Below are 18,018 nucleotides of genomic sequence, written 5' to 3'. Positions count from 1 at the left end.
GTGAAAGTTTCTAAAAAGAATTTAGATCACATCAGCATTAATTGGTAATTTGTAGTTTTTCTGAAGGGGCTTTCTGCTATACAAAAAGAAAAAAACCTAAATAAACTATAACATAAAAACAGAAATCTGTGAATCCGATCAGAGAGTAGAGGTTTGAATACTGACGGTTTTGACCCAAATGCAGATCCAGGGAAGAGAAGACAGGTTTTATTGGTGATTAAGAAAGTGAGAAGATTTTATAGGACTTTATAAGCCTGCAGGTCCACCCTGAGTCGTGGAAAACACCCACATCTGTTTTGGATTGCAGGAAAACGCAAGTCATTTTTTTAAAGAATTTCTTTCACTTTCAACAATCCATGTAAAAAAAACGATATTCATTTTAAGACTACACAAAAACCTTAAATAGCCTAAGTGGACAGCTTATCAGAGCACATTTTCTTTTATTCTAAGGCCATCAAAGTAGTCTGACATGATTTTGATCAGATCTCTGATTTCAATAAAGTGAATTCTGTGAAGTCGACATACAGGGACACGTGAGAGTTCTGCATCCAGACAAAGCTTTTGTATTTAATGCATTCAAGTAAAAGAGAATTTACATTTTTCTTCGCTCTGCATGCTCAGCTGATTCTTTGGGCCAAAGACACGACAGAAACACAGTGGTTCACATACTGATGAAATTACTGCTGCTGATTGTGAAGCAACAACCACTTGTGATATAAACTTGGTTGACAAACACCACAATTCATAAGGGGGATGAATGAGCAACAATGCATGGGTGGCCAGAACACTTGTATGTGTGTTGCATTAACAACATAAAAAAGCTGAGAAATTTTTCAAATGTTTCTGTGAAACTACAGGAGCAAAATGAGTGTATTAGTGGTACTTAGGCAATGAGTATCAAGTCTTTTACTGTTTCTGCAGCATCACTTTCCTTAAAAGCATCAATGAGAATACACCTAGTGACTTTAAATTTAAGGTTTCTTCCATTTTCTTCCTCTTTCCTTGTTTCTACAGCATGTCATGTGTGATGTGCAGATGTGTGTTATATCCTGTTAACTTACAAAGTTGAATGGGTTAGAGTGGCAGAAAAATATTGACGAAGAGGAGTTTGTTTTCCTTTATAGTGGACATTTCAGGCTTTTCAAAGACAAACTCTTAAGTAAAACTCTCCAAGTGTCTAGAGAAGATAGGAACAAAGAAAATACCGGTAGATTGTAGAAGATGAACAGAAAAAACACAGAAGCCTCGTGATCTTCTATCATCTCTCCAACAACAGCCCTGAGTGAGGCCAAAAACTTAATTAGAAAGAAGTGAAAGTCCCTTTGACCTTTTAAATATAGCGTCAATATATATTTTTATGAACATGATTATTGTCATTCAAGTTCTTACTCTGCTGTATCCTGGTCGGCGAATGTAAAATCCAGCAATCAGAGGACTTCCTCCCCCTCCTCCTCCTCCTCCTCCAGGCGCACGGTGCGTCTCTGCTGTGGGTTGGGCTCCTCTTGCAGGACCGCTCCAAACTATTCCGGATCAAAAACAGTAGCTCAGGACACCACTGCTGCTGCGGCTGCTGCTGCTTTCTCAGAGTTGGAGCTCTCGCCTCCTCCGCGTCGATCAGAGGTTCGGTCTGTCCAGCATTGAGGGGGGGTTCCCTCAGTGACCCGCCGCTGCCTCACCTGCACAGGCAGGATGCGCTCCCGGGCTGCGCTCTCCTGGTAAGACGCGCGCGTAAAGGACGGTTGTGATGTTGCCACGCATTTCTGAGACCCTGCAGACTGAATTCAAACTAAGCTAAAACTTCAAATTAGCTAATAAGTGACATTTCTGAAAGCAAATGCACTACCAGTCTCAAGTTTCTGAGGCAGAAAGGGGTAAGGGGAGTTCTCACTCTGACATGGTTTACAAGAAAAATGTTCTCACTGAAAGGAAATGTTTTATTCTGAAAGGGCCGTCCCTCGGGTCACTTGAGGAATTTTCCACCAGAGGATATTAGGACTGATCTTTAGCCTGCTTTTGTCATGTTTACTGCTTTAAAGCAGCATAAGATTATGACCCAGAGGGTTCCAGTTTAGAAAAAACTTCTGAGTCTAAATGTCCTCTTTCTGCTCCCATGGATGTGATTAGAAATGTATGATGCAGGCTTCAGGAATGTGGACGTTTTGTGGAATCCTACCATCTGATCATTTTACTGTGGAAAAAAAAATAAGAGCTGAGGATGTTTATCAGAAGTGAACATTGATTTTTTTCCTCTTGTGTATTCACAGGTCTACCTCCCTCCTTTGTTTGCTCTTCCTTTCTCCCGTGTCTCCCTCCACCTCCTCTCGCCCTCAGTGGATTCTCCAGCGTGTCCCTGTGGTCTTGCCCGAGAAGACTGAAGATCAGCCGACCCCCCACTTCCTGTCTGAAGCTCGTTTGGACGTCGCCTCAGGTTGTGACCCAGATTGTCACAAGAAAGCCACTCGTCTGAGCTACTGGGATCTGCGGCGTCTTCTGGCCTTTGAGACGCTCCACTCTGACGGACGACTCACTGAGACCGCCATTGGGATTTATGGATACAACCCCAACTTGAACACCAGTCCGGCCTACTCCTCCTCTGGGTCTTCTGCTAAGGCCCAGCGCTCACGTGTCAGAAAACGAAGAGAGATCTTTGGGCATGATGGGCGTTTCAGCATCGCAGGCCAGAACTTCCTGTTGAAGTTTCCATTCTCAGTGGCGGTCAAACTGTCCACTGGATGTTCTGGCACGCTGGTAGGAGACCGGCACGTCCTCACTGCTGCTCATTGTGTGCACGATGGTAAAAACTATGTGAAAGGAGCCCAGAAGCTTCGGGTTGGCTTTTTAAAATCTAAGCAACGAGACGCACCACAGTCTACCATGAACCTTACCAACCATGTTGAGGGAGGGCCCGCCCTGTACACACCGCCAACCAAAGACAAAATGAAGTTCCAGTGGATAAGAGTCAAGCGGACCCATGTTCCCAAAGGATGGATCAAAGGGAATGCCAATGACATCGGGATGGACTTCGACTATGCTTTGCTTGAGCTCAAGAAACCCCACAAACGTCGGTACATGAAGTTAGGGGTCAGCCCCCCAGCACAGAGACTTCCTGGCCGTCGAGTTCACTTCTCGGGGTTTGATAACGACCGCCCAGGACAGCTTGTGTATCGCTTCTGTCAGGCTGGTGAGGAGACACCAGATCTGTTGTACCAGCACTGCGACGCTCAGCCGGGCGCCAGCGGCTCAGGAGTGTACGCCCGGATGTGGGACAGACGCCGGGGGCGATGGGAGCGTAAGGTGATAGGCGTGTTCTCTGGCCATCAGTGGGTGGAGAAACTAGGAGTGTCTCAGGAGTTTAATGTAGCGGTGAGAATCACGCCCCTGAAATATGCCCAGATTTGTTACTGGATAAAAGGCAACTTTGTGGACTGCAGAGAGGGGTGACAGAGAAGGAAGGACCTCACAGGGGTGTAGCTACAAACCACCAACCCAATTACAGATCCTTGTGGAAAATTGGGCACCACAAGGGGGGGAATCAGATAAAAAGATACATAAACGTACACCACACTTTGTGCTGTTTTATATTAGTTTAAAAAATGTACTAACCAAAACAAATTGATTTTAAATGGTCTTTTAGGTGCTAAAATATATATTGTGCATCACTGCGATAAATTAAAGCAATTTCTCTATATAGTAAAAAGCTCCTACTAAAAAAACAAAAAACCAAAAAGCTCCTACTGAGCTGACACTTGTTGCACTGTTGAGACTTTCTACTGAAAACTTTTGCGAATGATTGTACCAAAGCGTCAAAATGTTACCTTCTGGAAGGGCTTAACTCCTCTTGGTCGACATATTTGTCTTCACCAGTATATTGTACTAAATTTACATCGAAAAGGGTTTTCAGGTTATTTGAGGATCGAATTGTGAAGTATTGTTTTCCAGTCTGGACAGTTCAATCATTGCTACTTGCTGCCACCTGGTGGCCAAATATAGCACTACAGTTTCTTGCTTGATTTCGCCTTCACTCTGTTTCATTTGTGCCTTTTCTTACACGAGACTGTGGAAGATTAAATGAAATATATTCTTAAAAAAGAGGGTATGTCCAATATGCTTTATTATTCCGCTTGTTTGACATGTATATTTAATTTCCCTTTGAGGATCAATAAAGCATTTTATTTCTTTTGACTCATGTATTACACCTGGACATTCAGTGTTGATAGGGACACATTTTCAAGATTCAGAGAAAGTTGACACGGAATCCTGTTGAACGTCGATATACGGAGCAGCCAATTTAAATCTGGATCTTGCTGTATGGCACATCCAAAAGAAAGAAAGAAAAAAAAAAGTACATCAGCCTCATTTTGTCTGCATCGTTTAAATCTCCAATTTATGGGACATTAAGGAAAACGAAACCCTTTTTTATAGCTACCAAGGATAGCGAATTTAAAATCTTCTCAGATGACATTCGTGTCTTTCTTCAGCCGTTTCTGCTACCAGAACAGAAATATCATTCAGGCAACATAAAACAGAAGCATTTCGGAAAAGGCAAACTCAGGAATGCCCCGTTCTGTCATTCAGACATGAAAAAACCTTATGACGAGGCCAGTGAAGAGCAACTTTAACAAAACACACCAACTCCATTCGACAGCACTGTTCGGTGGCAAAAACTTGCTACATTTACAATGAAAATGTGAACAGACCATTCCACAGCAGTGTAGATGCATTTGAGAAGATACATTTTGTTTTTTTGGGGGTAAGAAAAAAAGAAAATGTGTCAAATGTGTACATTTCAGCAGCAGCAGTGTTGCTTTTCACATGTAAGATGATTTAAACACATTTTTGGGCTCATACTGGGTTGGTAGCTGTCAGCTAGTCATCAATCCCACCGACTGCAGCAGCAGGCAGGATCCAACACACAATCAACTGGATATTAGGAGGATTTTCACAAAGTGAAACGCAACTCGTCTGTAACACCGTTTCAGTAACTGAGAATACTTGAGCCAGTAATGCTGTGACAGTCTTTCCAACTGGCTGCCTATAACCTCTTTATACGGATTAACCTAAAGGGCGCAGAAGAGTAAACTGGTTTGTCATAACATGAAGAAAAGTGTAATAACCTGCCAGATGTTTAGTATGCTTTCAGTTTGGGGATGCTTGTTAACCGAGGCTGTAACTGTACTTCGTCATCTGCGATGACTTTGAACGAGCAGATACGGATAAATATGCAGAGGGGATGCAGCGTTTCCTGTGGGACACCAAAGTACCGTAAGCAGACAGACCACCTTGAACCCAACGTCTCCTCCTGGTGATGCCGAGACTCTTTCCCACAAAAAAAAATTTTACTTAAAAAAAAAAAAAAAGTCAAATTTGTCAAGTTGAACAAACAAATGTTCTCACGCTTCAGTTAGAATTAAACTGAAAAAGAAAAAAATTGGCTTTATAGAGAAAGAAGGCAGATTCAGCCACTGTTTCCATCGTATCCAATCAAAACAGGTGATTATCAAACTGCCGACAACTCTGTTCAGTGAGTGCCTCGAGCTTCAAACTATCAGGATTTCAAGCCCAACTTCTTCCTCTGTTCAGAGTAGCTCGTCTGGTTTTGCAGACAATCCTCGGCCAAGTCTGCTCTGTGATTGGCCACATGTACTTAAAATATCTTTGGTGAGAGTCACCCCCAGGCATTCCTCGGCTTCCCTGTCGCCTAGAAACAGCGTAAAACAACATGCTTATGTTGTCCGCGTGGTAATGCCCGGTGTAACACAAAATCGTATACAAAATAAAACTATTCTTTTAAATAGGTAAATATAAACATTGCATTAAAAATAGAACCGTATCAAAACACAATTATGAGTTCACAGTCTGTCTTCCACCTCCTCCTCCTTTTCCAATCCAGAGCTTGGAACTGGTGTCCACACGCAGATTCTCTACTGGGACTTCAGCCCCAAACTGTTGGAGGGCAGAGGGTAGGCGTAGGCTTTTCCCAGCACGATGCGGTCTCGGAGTAGTTTAAAAAGCACATAGTAGTTGCAGAAAAGAATAAGGCCCAGAGACAACGTGTGGTTCCAGCGCTCAGAGCGCAATAGAGAGTATAACTGATATAAAACGACGCTGGACTCAATCCAGATCAGCAGGTTCAGGATCCGCAATGGTTTGTGAAACAAGAACTGCAAGAAAAGACAGAAAAGTGGTGAAAAAAAATGAACAGAGCACCAACCAAAACATGACATCCACATGAGAGCCACTGCATGGTGTCTCACAGCTGACTCCACCCACTTCATGCTACATCCACATCAGTCCTCTGCAACACGTGTTCAAGCGTCTGCTTCCAATGACATTTTACGTATTTGTGCACTAAACACCAGGGCTGCACGGTGGCGCAGTGGTTAGCGATCTTGCCTCACAGCAAGAAGGCCCCCGGTTCAAGTCCCGGCTGGGGGAACTGAACCAGAACATCAATGGGGGACCTTTCTGTGTGGAGTTTGCATGTTCTCCCCGTGTATGCGTGGGTTCTCTCCGGCTTCCTCCCACCGTCCAAAAACATGCTTCATAGGTTAATTGGTTAATCTAAATTGTCCATAGGTGAGAGTGAATGGGTGTGTCATTGAGGACACTCTACCCTGCGACACAGTGGCGACCTGTCCAGGATGCCCCCTACCTTCGCCCACAAGTGGCTGGGATAGGCTCCAGCAGCCCCATGACCCCGAAAGGGAAAAAACTGAATAGTTTTCAGACTTTGACGAATCAGTGACGTTTGGATGGCGCACCGTTTTAATTCATGGAAGTGCCAATCATTTGAAAATTGATCATGGTGTAAAAAATGAATAATTGCAGTTTCGGGTGGAATTACACAACACCATGTCTTTCATTTAATGGAATACAGCTGTGAAGGAAAAAACCTGGAGCAAGATTTGCACTGCGTCGACATTTCATGCCAAGCCTCTTCCAACTGTAAGTCTGAGGTAGCAACAGTCCAGTGCGAACATCATGTGAAAAATGCACGTTCTTGAACATGCATCACAGACCTGGTGTGTTTGTAGCATCAGACTAAAGAAAGACTCTGGGAAGTTCGGAGGAGAGGCGGTATGGTCTAATTCTTGGGACAGCACTAAACCCAGCTGTCTATTCTGCAAGTAAACTAAACACATCAGTAAGAACTCCTTCTGCTTTGAAAGATTACATCAAGAAGCAAAATATCATTCTTTATCTTTTTTCCCACCAAAAATTCTGAAACCAGAGCCACATGCATTAGCCCTCCATTTAGGCTCTTTGACTTTATTTAAAATGTATTTTATAAATGTTTTTAGTTACGCACAAATTCTAATCTAACAACAGTGTGTAGTTGTTGTTGTTCAGAGGCAGTTCTTGCACACAGCCCATGCTTTCGCTGCATTATTATTGTTGGACATGAAGAATTCCTTCATATCAAGTTTTCCCACAATTTCTACAATAATATTTAGTTGATCCAAAGTTTAAAGGGAACTGGGGGGTTTCCAAAAGTGCGATGGGGGGGGGGGGGGGGGGGCAGAGTCTTTACCCATCAGGCCCCTCCACTGAGGAGATTATCCCCCCTTTATGATGCTGAAACCCAGAAAAATATCCAATGAAGGAAGACAGTACAGAGAAAAGTATTGGAGAGTTATAAAAGTTGATGCAACAATATGACACTGGAGCCCTAAGCAAGAATTTTACACCCAAATCATCTTTGGAATAAAAAAAAAACAAATAATTTGTGTGTATATATATATATACATACATATAAAAATACACAAAAAAAATTAATTTCAGGGAATAAAAAATATGCAACAAAAAAAAAATCATAAAACTAATCCGTAGCTCATGTTTACTACCAGAGGATAAGTACTAAATACTCACATAAAACCTTGCATGAGAGACATCAGAGGGCAGGGCCACATTATAGGGTCCAACCGCTTTATACAGACATCGACTGTGTCGTACCAAGACCCCCTGAGGCCAGACGGTGCTCTCTGACCACCTGAAAATCACCAGCATATCACAAACAAACCCCAGACTGACAGCTGCGATCATGCGAGTCCGGGAAGGCCACTCACACATGCTGGGGGGCGTTACTGTATGACCCGTGCTCCAGCTTCTGCCAGCGGCCGAGGTGAGCTGCAGAGCGATGGAGCAGGTCACAGTAGCTGGGGGGCAGCAGCTGGCTCATCAACATCACGAACGCATTGATCCACACCATGATCAGGTGTTCGCATGACCAGCGCATGTCGTAGTACTGAGTACTCTGTAAGGGGAAAAATGATGTTGAAGCAGGAAACCCAACCATGTCAGCATGAAGGCTTGTAGCAGCTTGATCATCTGGTATCAGATTATCCAGCAGAAGCAACACAAAGACACCAACCTTAACGAAGCAGAGGGGCAGGAATGCTACATAGTAGGCACTGAACAGAGAGTTGAACAGCACTTCTTTGATTCGCCGGTTAAAGTCGCTCTTGAGCTCCTCCACCTCTGCTCGGATCAGCTCGGGTGTGTCCGAGTGCGTATGTGGCGGGCAGGTGTGGGTGGGCATGTGTGGGGGGCTGGAAAACTGTTCTCTGAGGTTTTCACGCAGCAGGAAGAGGAAGTCTCGCGGCCGAAGAAACGGAGACTCTGCCAGATCGGCCTGCTGGTGGTCCCCTTGGTAATCGCATTCAGCTGCCGCCGCCACCGCCTGGCTTTTTCCTCCTTCCTGATGGAAACAGCAGAGGGGGACATACACGCCGAACCTGGAGCACAGGAAGCAATAGAAAAAAAAATCAAGTTTTTGAGGAGGTTTTGTCATGAAAGATTAAAAATGAAGAAGGAAATGGAAACAGTAACACAAAAAAGTAGAACATGGAACATTTTTATTAACTAAATCAAACAAGAAGTGAGTTTATTCCTCTGTGGATCCATTTTTTTTTTAGATATATTAAATAAATAAATAAAACAACAACCAGTATAAATAAAAAAAATAAAAAGGTGTGTGGATAAAACTGACTTGAAGTCAGGAAATAATTATTACGCCTTTATGATATCAGGCACCTTCTTAACAAGATGTACACAAAATGATTCAAAAACACAAAACTCAGATAAATGGAGGAAACATCAGGTACTCAGCTACACTTGAAATAATCCATCTGTCTTGTATGTCACTGGACATTTTTGGAAGAAATAAAAGAATATTGCAAAAGAACAGCTTCGACAAAGGTTCAAACAACAGACAACGGTGCCCTCTGTCTTGCAGCATCCTTGCAGAAAACTAAGAAAGTGCTAATGAAAATAACACGCTCACTGGCCATTTTATTAGTCACACCTGTCCAGCTGGTCGTTAATGCAAATTTCTAATCATCCAATCACATGGCAGCAACTTGGTGCATTGAGGCATGTAGAAATGGTCAAGATGATCTGCTGCAGTTCAAACCGAGCATCATAATGGAGAAGAAATGCGATTGAAGTGACTTTGAACGTGGCATGGTTGTTGGTGCCAGACGGGTTGGTCTGAGGATTTCAGAAACTGCTGATCTACTGGGATTTTCACCCACAACCATCTCTAGAGTTTATAGTAGTATAGTATAGAGTTTAATAGTCCAAAATTAGAAAATATCCAGTGAGCAGCAGTTCTGTGGATGGAAATGCCTTCTTGATGTCAGAGGTCAGAGGAGAATGGCCAAACTGGTTCCAGCTGATAGAAAGACAACAGTAACTCAAATAACCTCTGGTTACAACAGAGGTCTGCAGAAGAACATCTCTGAAACCACAACACGTCCAACCTTGAGACAGATGGTCTACAGCAGCTGAAAACCACTAAGAACAGAAAACTGAGGCTACAATTCACAGGACCACCATAATGGGACTATAGAAGATTTAAAAAACGTTGTCTGGTCTGACGAGTCTCCTTTTGTGCTCCAACATTCGGATATTAGGGTCATAATTTAGCGTCAACAACATGAAAGCAGGGATCCATCCAGGCTTGTCTCAATGGTCCAGGTTGCTACTGGTGGTAGTGTAATGGTGTGGGGGGTGTTTTCTTTTTACACTTTAGGGCCCTTAACGTCAGCATTGTCACAACGTCAGTCTACCAGAGTATTGTTGCTGATCATGTCAATCCCTTTATGACCACAGTGTATCATCTTCTGATGGCTACATCCAGCAGGATAACACGCCATGTCATGAAGCTGGAATCATCTCAGACTGGTTTCTTGAACATGACAATGAGTTCACTGGACTCAAATGGCTTTCACAGTCTCCAGATCTCAACCCAATAGAACACCTTTGGGATGTGGTGGGACTGGGTGTTCAGTGCACAAATGTGCAGCAACTGATGATAATACTATGCTAATATGGACCAAACTCTCTGAGGGAATGTTTCCAGTACCTTGTTGAATCTACGCCACCAAAGATTAAGGCAGTACTGAGGGTAAAAGGGGTCCAACCCGGTACTAGCAAAGTGGACCTAATAAAGTGGCCACTCAGTGAAATAGATCATTACAATTTGAACCTAGAATATTCTTTAGCTTCTTATTCTTGTTGTATTTCGAAACCCAACATTTCAAATAGACATTAGTATTTCTAAATCTAAACAAAACAGAAGAGAAAAACTGTGCCATAGACTCACGGGTATCCCAGGAAGAGAAGGTTCAGCACCGAGTGGTTCTTGCACAGGTTGACCAGCGTCCAGCAGAGCACCCAGCCACACAGGGTCAGCAAACTGAGCCGGGCTGCGATAAGTACCACGTAGCGCAGCAACGATCCCCCGCTGCTCTGAGACACCTGCACAACAAAACGGAGCATCTGGACCTTCAAACCTGCCGTTGTGTTCCAACTGAGAGTTTAGTTCTTAAAGGGCAGATTGTTTACCTCTGAAACAATTGTCCAAACGAGCCGTCTGGCCAACATGACAGTGATGAAGATAGCCAGGTGGTAGTCCATTAAATGGAAATTCTGTAAGCAGGAGCCAAATCATTTATCATCACCAGTTTTATGTTTTGACTCTACTTTGAACATTAAATCTGAAACCAACTGTTTACAAGCTTTCACTTCATTTGGATCTGAATCAGGAGAAACAGATTAATGTGTCAAATGTAAACCAAAATTAAAAAGATGTTTTTGCATTTACAAAAAGAAGCTTTAGTTGTCGACTACACAACATAGGTCATGGTGTCAGAGATAAGAAGCTAAAGAGCAGCCAAGTCTTAGCTTGTCTGATGTCTTAACTCCGTGAAGGAAAAAAAGAGAAGCCCTTACAAGCGAGGTAGAGGCAGCAGGGTGGCTGTACGGGTACCACCACACTGTCCTGTAGATGTTGATGTACTGGACGAACAAAGCAACCAGCAAATAGAGAAAGAGCAGGAACTCAAACAGCAGGCTGCTGTCCAACGGCAGCTCAGGGATCCGCGAGTGACGGACCGGCTCAGGAGTGATGAGGGCTGAAAGAGGCGGGGCCGACAGACCTACAGAGTTGCTGCCCCTACAGGGAAGAAAGGGAAATGCTAAAACCGACGTGTGATCCCTAAACTGCAGTTTTATACCGTTTCATTTTCTCCTGATAATATGGAATGGCACTCCTAGGCTTTAAAGACCCACACTGATCATCTTTTGATCGGTTGTAAAAGCGTTCTCAGAAGTCTTTTAATTATGAGTATGTAGTTTTTAGACAAAATCACAAACCCTTTGTGGTTTTCTAGAACAGTTTCTGAAGAGCGGCAGAAGTTCATTTGATATTTAACATGGTGGGGGGACCCCCCGTAACTGCCCGTACGGGTGGATACGGACTGTCTGCGGGTGAACAATGGGCAAACTAGGTGAAAACCAGGCCACCTACGTGCCCTGCAGGAAAATGTAAGATCATAGACCTCCAGATAAGCCTGTAAGTTCATGGACATTTTTTTCTACAGGCATGCGCGGGTGTCAGATTGTAGCAAAATGTAATGCTAAGTAAGGGAAAAATAGGTAAGCTTGTCATCATTTTTCTTTTTAAACCCCCCTGACCCTTTACAGGTACCACTTTAGCGCTGTTCAAGGGAAAAGTGCACGCTCCTTGTGCATGCCTCGCACACAACCCAACTGTTAAAAATTAGGAAATGAGACAATCGAGGACTAGTTTGCCTGGGCATCCTACAGACATCTTATAGATGCTCATTTATCTCCTGCACACCCCGTGCGTGCTGCACTCACAAACAGCTTATTTGTTACGTAAGGAGCAGCCACATGCACCTCACTAACGGCTAGGGCAGGGGTCAGGAACCTATGGCTCGCGAGCCATATATGGCTCTTTTGATGGTCACATGTGGCTCGCAGACAAATCTTTAATTATACTTTTTTTTTTTCATTAGACCAGTCCTTCTCGGGCGCGATGCGATGCCAGAGGCGCGGAGTAGTATCGGTGCTTGGAGAGAAAAATCAGCGCCAGCATTATCAGTTTACTATTATCTATTATTTCACAGAGTTTGTACCAACTGGAAACCTGTGAATTGCCGTGCCTAAACTGCGCGCTCCCGTCTCTGAAAAAAGAGCACACAGTTGCGGGGACGGGAGGTGTGAAGAAGAAAGCAGAGGGTGGGGGTGAGGGGTTGTGGGGACAGCAGTTGAATTGACTTATTGTACTTTAAAAATGTTGACATTACATCAAATGCACACATTCACTTGCATATTTAGTTTTAAACATATTGTCGCGGACTGAGTTTAACTTGGCTGTTGGGCCGCGTTAAAAGTTCTGGAGTTCATTGAACGCGTCAAGCAGAGATCTGATTGGCCCTCAGTTATGTCACTCAGCCTGTTGTTAGGTAATTTGGACCAATGCGGTTCAGCTATGGGCCAAATAAGGGAAATGGGAGGGCTGGAGTGGGAGGGGGGGAATATAAAGTTGGGAGAAGCGCTCTCTCTCGTCTCGGCGGGAGAGATTCAGGAGTTGCTGAATTAATTGTTCAGCATTTGTTGTGGTCTGCAGTAACCAGAATAAAGAACCTTAAAAGAGGTTAAGTCTCCGTGCCTCAGTGTGGGAAAGGGACACTACATTATTGTATGGCTCTTTCGAAATTACATTTAAAAATATGTGGCGTTTATGGCTCTCTCGGCAAAAAAGGTTCCCGACCCCTGGGCTAGAGTGTGCCATAAAGACGCCATACGACAGTCTCACCTGTACGTCAAAAGTGCCTCTAACTTACATAATCCTTGCTTTACGATAAACTTACCACACACGACTGTCTACAACCCTGCATGGGCCTGAACAACCCAAAAACCTGTACGGGTGCATGCGACTAAGACTTTGCAGCCCCTCAAAACCCCAACCCAACAGCATAGCTGCAACAAAAAAATGAGGAGCAATATTGGAGCTACCCAGCTGTGCAGCTTTGAGCCAGGAAAACAAAAACGTAAATGGATCTAGTCGTCTACAAGGACTGGAGCAGAGAGTTTGTAGCCTGCCAAGCCTACTTGCTACACAACACATAAGTTGTTTGTCAAACTGAATTCGTTCTGTGTCCTCCTGATTCACAACGATTTGAATAAAAAAATACTCAGAAATTATATTTAAGCCTAATTTTCTTTTTGTGTCGCCCTATCTACAGAAAAACAAGAACATGGTACAAAAAACAAAACAAAACACCATTTTCATCAGAGTGGGTCTTTAAGGAAATGTGTTTGGTATGCACATACCTATTCCTGAGACCTGTGCCATTGCTGACACTGCCTCCAACCAGGGTCTGCAGGGACGGCAGAGCGGAGCGACTGAGCTGCTGTCTGCTTGGACCCCTGCGGCCTCCTGGCATGGTCGCCAGCTACTGCTCGTCTCAAAAAGCCACCATGAAATTTCAAGCCACTGAAAAGCAGAAAGTCAACGAAACGACAGTTTAGTTTGAAGCCAACACAGTGCAGCTTAAGACGTCTACATGTCCTAAAACCTTTGAAGGATATGTAAAAGTGTTTAGTTATTGAACTTTCTTCAATTGCCACATTTTTATAAATGAACAAATAAATAAATAGGAAAAATACAAAGTACGGAAGCTGATACTGTTGGCTACATAAGAAAACTGGACAGAGTGTGTGTGACGGCAGCCATAGAAAATGTCTAGCCTCCAGCTCCAAATGAAGTCAATTCATTTGAGGTATGGACGTTGCCATGTTGTAGACCAAGGACACCAGTAAGGAGTGATTTGTCCCAGTCGGTCTGAGTAAACGTTTCTATGACAGCCACTCTCACCAATCAGGAATAAGCTTGGAAGTCCACACCCCTTACACTGAAAGAGGGCTCAGGAAAATCTGTCAAACATTTTGAACGATCAAGGTGTGGGCCAGCATGTACCACATACTGTTATTAGACATCTGAGTGGCCATTTCTTTTAAATTTAAATAACTTGCACTACAGAAAAAATATGAAAAACTAAGATTATCAAAAACATGTAAAAAAAACAAAAAACGAATGGTTATCCTGTTCCATAGCTGTTCATTTCTCAATAAATGTATAGGATGTATGTTTTGGTTTCTTGGAGCCAGCAGGTGCTTCCTGTTTGGAACGCAAGGAGGGAGGGGTTACTTATAAAGTCAATGGCCGGAACGAACATTTCTGCCACATCTCTGCCAATGCCAAATTTGGTGGATTAAATGATTAAAGTTAAGAGAACTATCCTGATTATGGTTATTGCTGAGTTAGATATCACTCCACTCTTTACTTGCTGAAAGTCATCCAGTGACTGTTTGTGGTCTTCACCTAAACAGCACCCCAATATTGATCCAACAGGACACCCACAGCTGCCTGCTCTCACAGCTGATCCAGTCAGACACCTGGAGGTTCTACAAGCCTAAAAAAAGACTCAATGGCAGGCGTGACATCACTGGTACCATTTGGTTCCATACACATCAGAGCATTTAAGACACATGAACAGACTTTCCTCATCCACATTTACACTTTCAACCACCTAATTATCATGACTTTAGTAAAAAAAAGCCAAACTGATAGTTCAGTGAAGGAAACAGAAGACTTTCTTTGCATCGTTGCATTACAGAACCGTTTGAAAATCTGACCGTCAACCACCTGACGGCACAATCAGAGCAACTTAAAACCAACACCAAACCTGTTTACACGCAGTTCAGCCTCTTTTATGTTATTTTTAGTAAAAACCTGCCTGGACCTCTTTGAAGAAGCAAAGTCTTCCTGAGCTTTGATGAATTATTAAGAATGTCACCTGTGTTTAAAACACGGCTGGGTTAGCTCTCTTTCAGTGACAGACAATCCAGAAATATCAATTTAGGTAAAAAAAAAAACTTTTAGCCTAAAACACCAAATAAAAATGTAAATAAAAAAATCATTTTATACTTTACACTAAAGGCTAAAAAAAAAAACTTTAACCAGCCTAGTGAATTCAACTGTGTAGACCTCGAGCATAGCTGCTAACTCAATATAAAAATGTCTAAGCCCAAAGAACAGATTATTGAATTATGACAGCCACTGACTGTTTATCGCAACAAACGTATGGTTGATATTAAGAAAGAGCCTCATCCTGCAACACGTCTGTTTGCTCCTAACTTTTTGAACTTGGCATGTCAATGAAAAATACCTGTTTAAACAGGTAACAGCAACAGAGGTGACTGGAAAATAAACTGCTGCTGCTGACTCAGAAGAAAAAAAAAAATAGAAAGAAAGAAACCGTTTGATTGAGGAAAATTTAAAAAATGAGATCCAACAGGCAAAAACCACCAACTCATCCAGCTATGAAAATACAGTATTTAAAGAAGACAAAATACACGAATATATAAAAGCACAATTTCTTTAGGGGATAAATAAAACAAGTATTAGGAAAAATATGATTAAGAAACGTATTATTTTGGACACCTTATGAGAATAAAACGTTCAGAGAGAGTCTGTCAGATGCAGCAGACGCTGAAGTTTCAGTCAAAACAACGTCAAAAACCTTTTTTCTTGACCTTGTTAAAAACAGTCATGAGGTTTAGGAAAGAAAGAAACTTCCAATAATGTAAGAATGGCAATTTTATTAAACCACAAGTTTGGTTTTTAAAAATAGAAATGTTTTCTAAACACAATCCTCCAATTTAGGTTTATCTTGTGCATCAAAATGCTCAATTAATTAACTCCTTAATCTATTTCATTATTGAATAATTAAAAAGCTTTTAACTAAAAAAGTTCAGTAAGTTGATATTTTCTCTACTTCTGCAGGGGTCCGGCTGGTTTTTCCAGAATCGCTGAGATGATTGGCTGCTGCGACCTTTGAGGGGAGCAACCAAAAGGTAAAGAAGAAGACAGCCCCACCTACTGCTGATCACCTGAATCAGGTGTGTTATTTAGCAGAACACAGACCATAGAAGACTGGGATTGGATTAAGACCTTCTCCAAGTGTTGCAACACTAAATTCTTCCTGCACAAAGAGCTGAAATAAAAAAGGAGACATCAAAACTTGTTTCCTTCGCATTGGAGAAAGTATCGCCATGTGTCACTGTGGTTTACACACATAGACCAGTTCACTAAAAAAAAAGTTATTTTGTCTAGAAACTGTATGCTTTTTGCTTCTCTTTGCAAGGGACATATAAAGGAAAAGTTTTGATGTGAAATGTATCTTTATAAAAGGATGATACACAAAACACATTGTTAAAAAAATATATTAAAAGTAGTTCTTAGGATATATCAAAATGTCACTTTTCCATTTGTATTTTTATGGGAAAATGTTTTCACGCTATGGTTGAATTTGAATTATTTTGATGTCATTTAGGCTGCAGGTAAAGGTGCCATGCAGCACACAGCTCAGCTGTATTAAATAATTTTGTGACACTTGAAATCTTGAGTAAGACCTTATGTTACTTTACCAAAACACCACTTCCTCTTTGTTAAACAGGCCTCAAATCCTGCTAGGAGTCAGAAATTGAAATAAAATGGAAGTTTAGAATAAAATAAAAAGTGCACAACGGTAATCAGTAATGCTTATTTGCAGTTTAATTTTACAATCAGCACAGTGATGGTAACAAACCTACAATATGCTTTTTTAAAGAAGATACGACAGTAAAGCACATCTGAGAGATGTGGGTTGTAATTTGTTGCGAGTGTCAACTAAAAAGGAAAAAAAGACAAAACTATATGTTAAAATTTAAAGCCTTTACAGTATATTACCACTTTCCTTTACCTTAACACCTATTTAGCCCCGCCCCCTTTTTATACATTTGAGTTTGCTGCTAAAACAGGAAACATCAAACTGAATCCAAACGATTTCTTTATGCAAATGCACTGGAAGAGGTATGATGGGAGATGATGATGAGGCCTTGAGAGGCCAACATACATGTTGCAGGAGCATTTGACACTAAATGCACCGACAGGAAACAGACGTGAACACACACAGCAGGGGGACAACAAACTCCACCAGGGACCTAAAATTCACAGCCTAAACAATCGAGTGAGAACAGCAACTGTGAACTGCACACATTAACTGATGTGATGGGCTGCTGATTGGAAATCTGTTTACTTTATAATAAATCATATGCCCGTTTAAAAGAGTTTAATACTGACAAGTGTGGGCTTTTTTTGTCTCTGTGTTACAAAGTGACATGATTGTGTTAGAGACCAAGAAACTTGCTAATTTCTGCAAGGCAGCACCTTTTGAGACTTATGGTTTTAAGTTAGGGTTGTCACTCAAACACAATGTGAACTTATGAGAATACTTTTTTTTTAAAATCGATGTAAACGTCTATTTTACTGTCTGCTTGTAAAAGAAAGCTTCCATATTTCGTGTATACTCACACATCGACAGCAGCATGCGGGCAGGAACCAAGATGCATCAGTCAGTTGTGTGACGAATCCAGATAACAGCGAGCATTTCTGCGCCTTCCAGCTTCAATATCCAACACTGGACTGGTGGGACTGAAATTTAAGACAGGCCCAGACACGCCGGAGTTTGCCTTCTTATCACATAAAAGCATAAAACGGCCCAAAAAGTTGTTCCGGGGCTCCAGGAGCAACAGTGTAAACGCGTTAGTGCCGTTCACCGACGTGGCAAAACTGCACCTCCTCCCGTGTGTCGTCATTAGTCG

At 42.3% G+C, this 18,018-nt stretch overlaps 2 protein-coding genes across 3 annotated transcripts; one reads left to right on the top strand and one right to left on the bottom strand.

Annotated features, from left to right (window-relative positions):
- The first annotated feature begins 1,475 nt into the window (after positions 1–1,475).
- Positions 1,476–4,323, top strand: prss23 (serine protease 23). Its single transcript, XM_004067095.4, has 2 exons — positions 1,476–1,715; positions 2,265–4,323. Exons 1-2 carry the CDS (start codon positions 1,690–1,692, stop codon positions 3,439–3,441), a joined length of 1,203 nt encoding a protein of 400 aa, XP_004067143.1. The 5' UTR covers positions 1,476–1,689; the 3' UTR covers positions 3,442–4,323.
- tmem39a (transmembrane protein 39A) lies at positions 4,095–18,018 on the bottom strand. 2 transcript variants are annotated; one of them, XM_023953349.1, is made up of 10 exons: positions 17,729–18,018; positions 14,662–14,786; positions 13,645–13,807; positions 11,236–11,458; positions 10,849–10,932; positions 10,607–10,761; positions 8,372–8,735; positions 8,067–8,254; positions 7,870–7,990; positions 4,095–6,161 (listed from the first exon to the last, which is right to left on the bottom strand). In XM_023953349.1, exons 3-10 carry the CDS (start codon positions 13,755–13,757, stop codon positions 5,922–5,924), a joined length of 1,488 nt encoding a protein of 495 aa, XP_023809117.1. In that variant the 5' UTR covers positions 13,758–13,807; positions 14,662–14,786; positions 17,729–18,018; the 3' UTR covers positions 4,095–5,921. The 2 variants fall into 2 exon arrangements, with proteins under 2 accessions (XP_023809117.1, XP_023809118.1); XM_023953350.1 differs by lacking the exon at positions 14,662–14,786.

The sequence above is a fragment of the Oryzias latipes genome, chromosome 3 (assembly GCF_002234675.1).
Source record: "Oryzias latipes chromosome 3, ASM223467v1".
Lineage (NCBI taxonomy): Eukaryota > Metazoa > Chordata > Actinopteri > Beloniformes > Adrianichthyidae > Oryzias > Oryzias latipes.
The sequence above is the reverse complement of the archived record's forward strand: the minus strand, read 5'-3'. Positions and strand labels throughout refer to the sequence as shown.

What these genes read in the sequence shown, in the direction of transcription:
- prss23 (XM_004067095.4), top strand. Translation starts at nt 1,690, where the DNA reads ATGCGCTCCCGGGCTGCGCTCTCCTG. An exon ending in TCCCGGGCTGCGCTCTCCTG is followed by an intron (nt 1,716 to 2,264) that starts GTAAGACGCGCG and finishes GTGTATTCACAG; the next exon opens with GTCTACCTCCCTCCTTTGTT.
- tmem39a (XM_023953349.1), bottom strand. Translation starts at nt 13,757, where the DNA reads ATGCCAGGAGGCCGCAGGGGTCCAAGCAGACAGCAGCTCAGTCGCTCC. An exon ending in CTGCTGCCTCTACCTCGCTT is followed by an intron (nt 10,933 to 11,235) that starts GTAAGGGCTTCT and finishes TCCTGCTTACAG; the next exon opens with AATTTCCATTTAATGGACTA. An exon ending in TGCCCCTCTGCTTCGTTAAG is followed by an intron (nt 8,255 to 8,371) that starts GTTGGTGTCTTT and finishes TTCCCCTTACAG; the next exon opens with AGTACTCAGTACTACGACAT.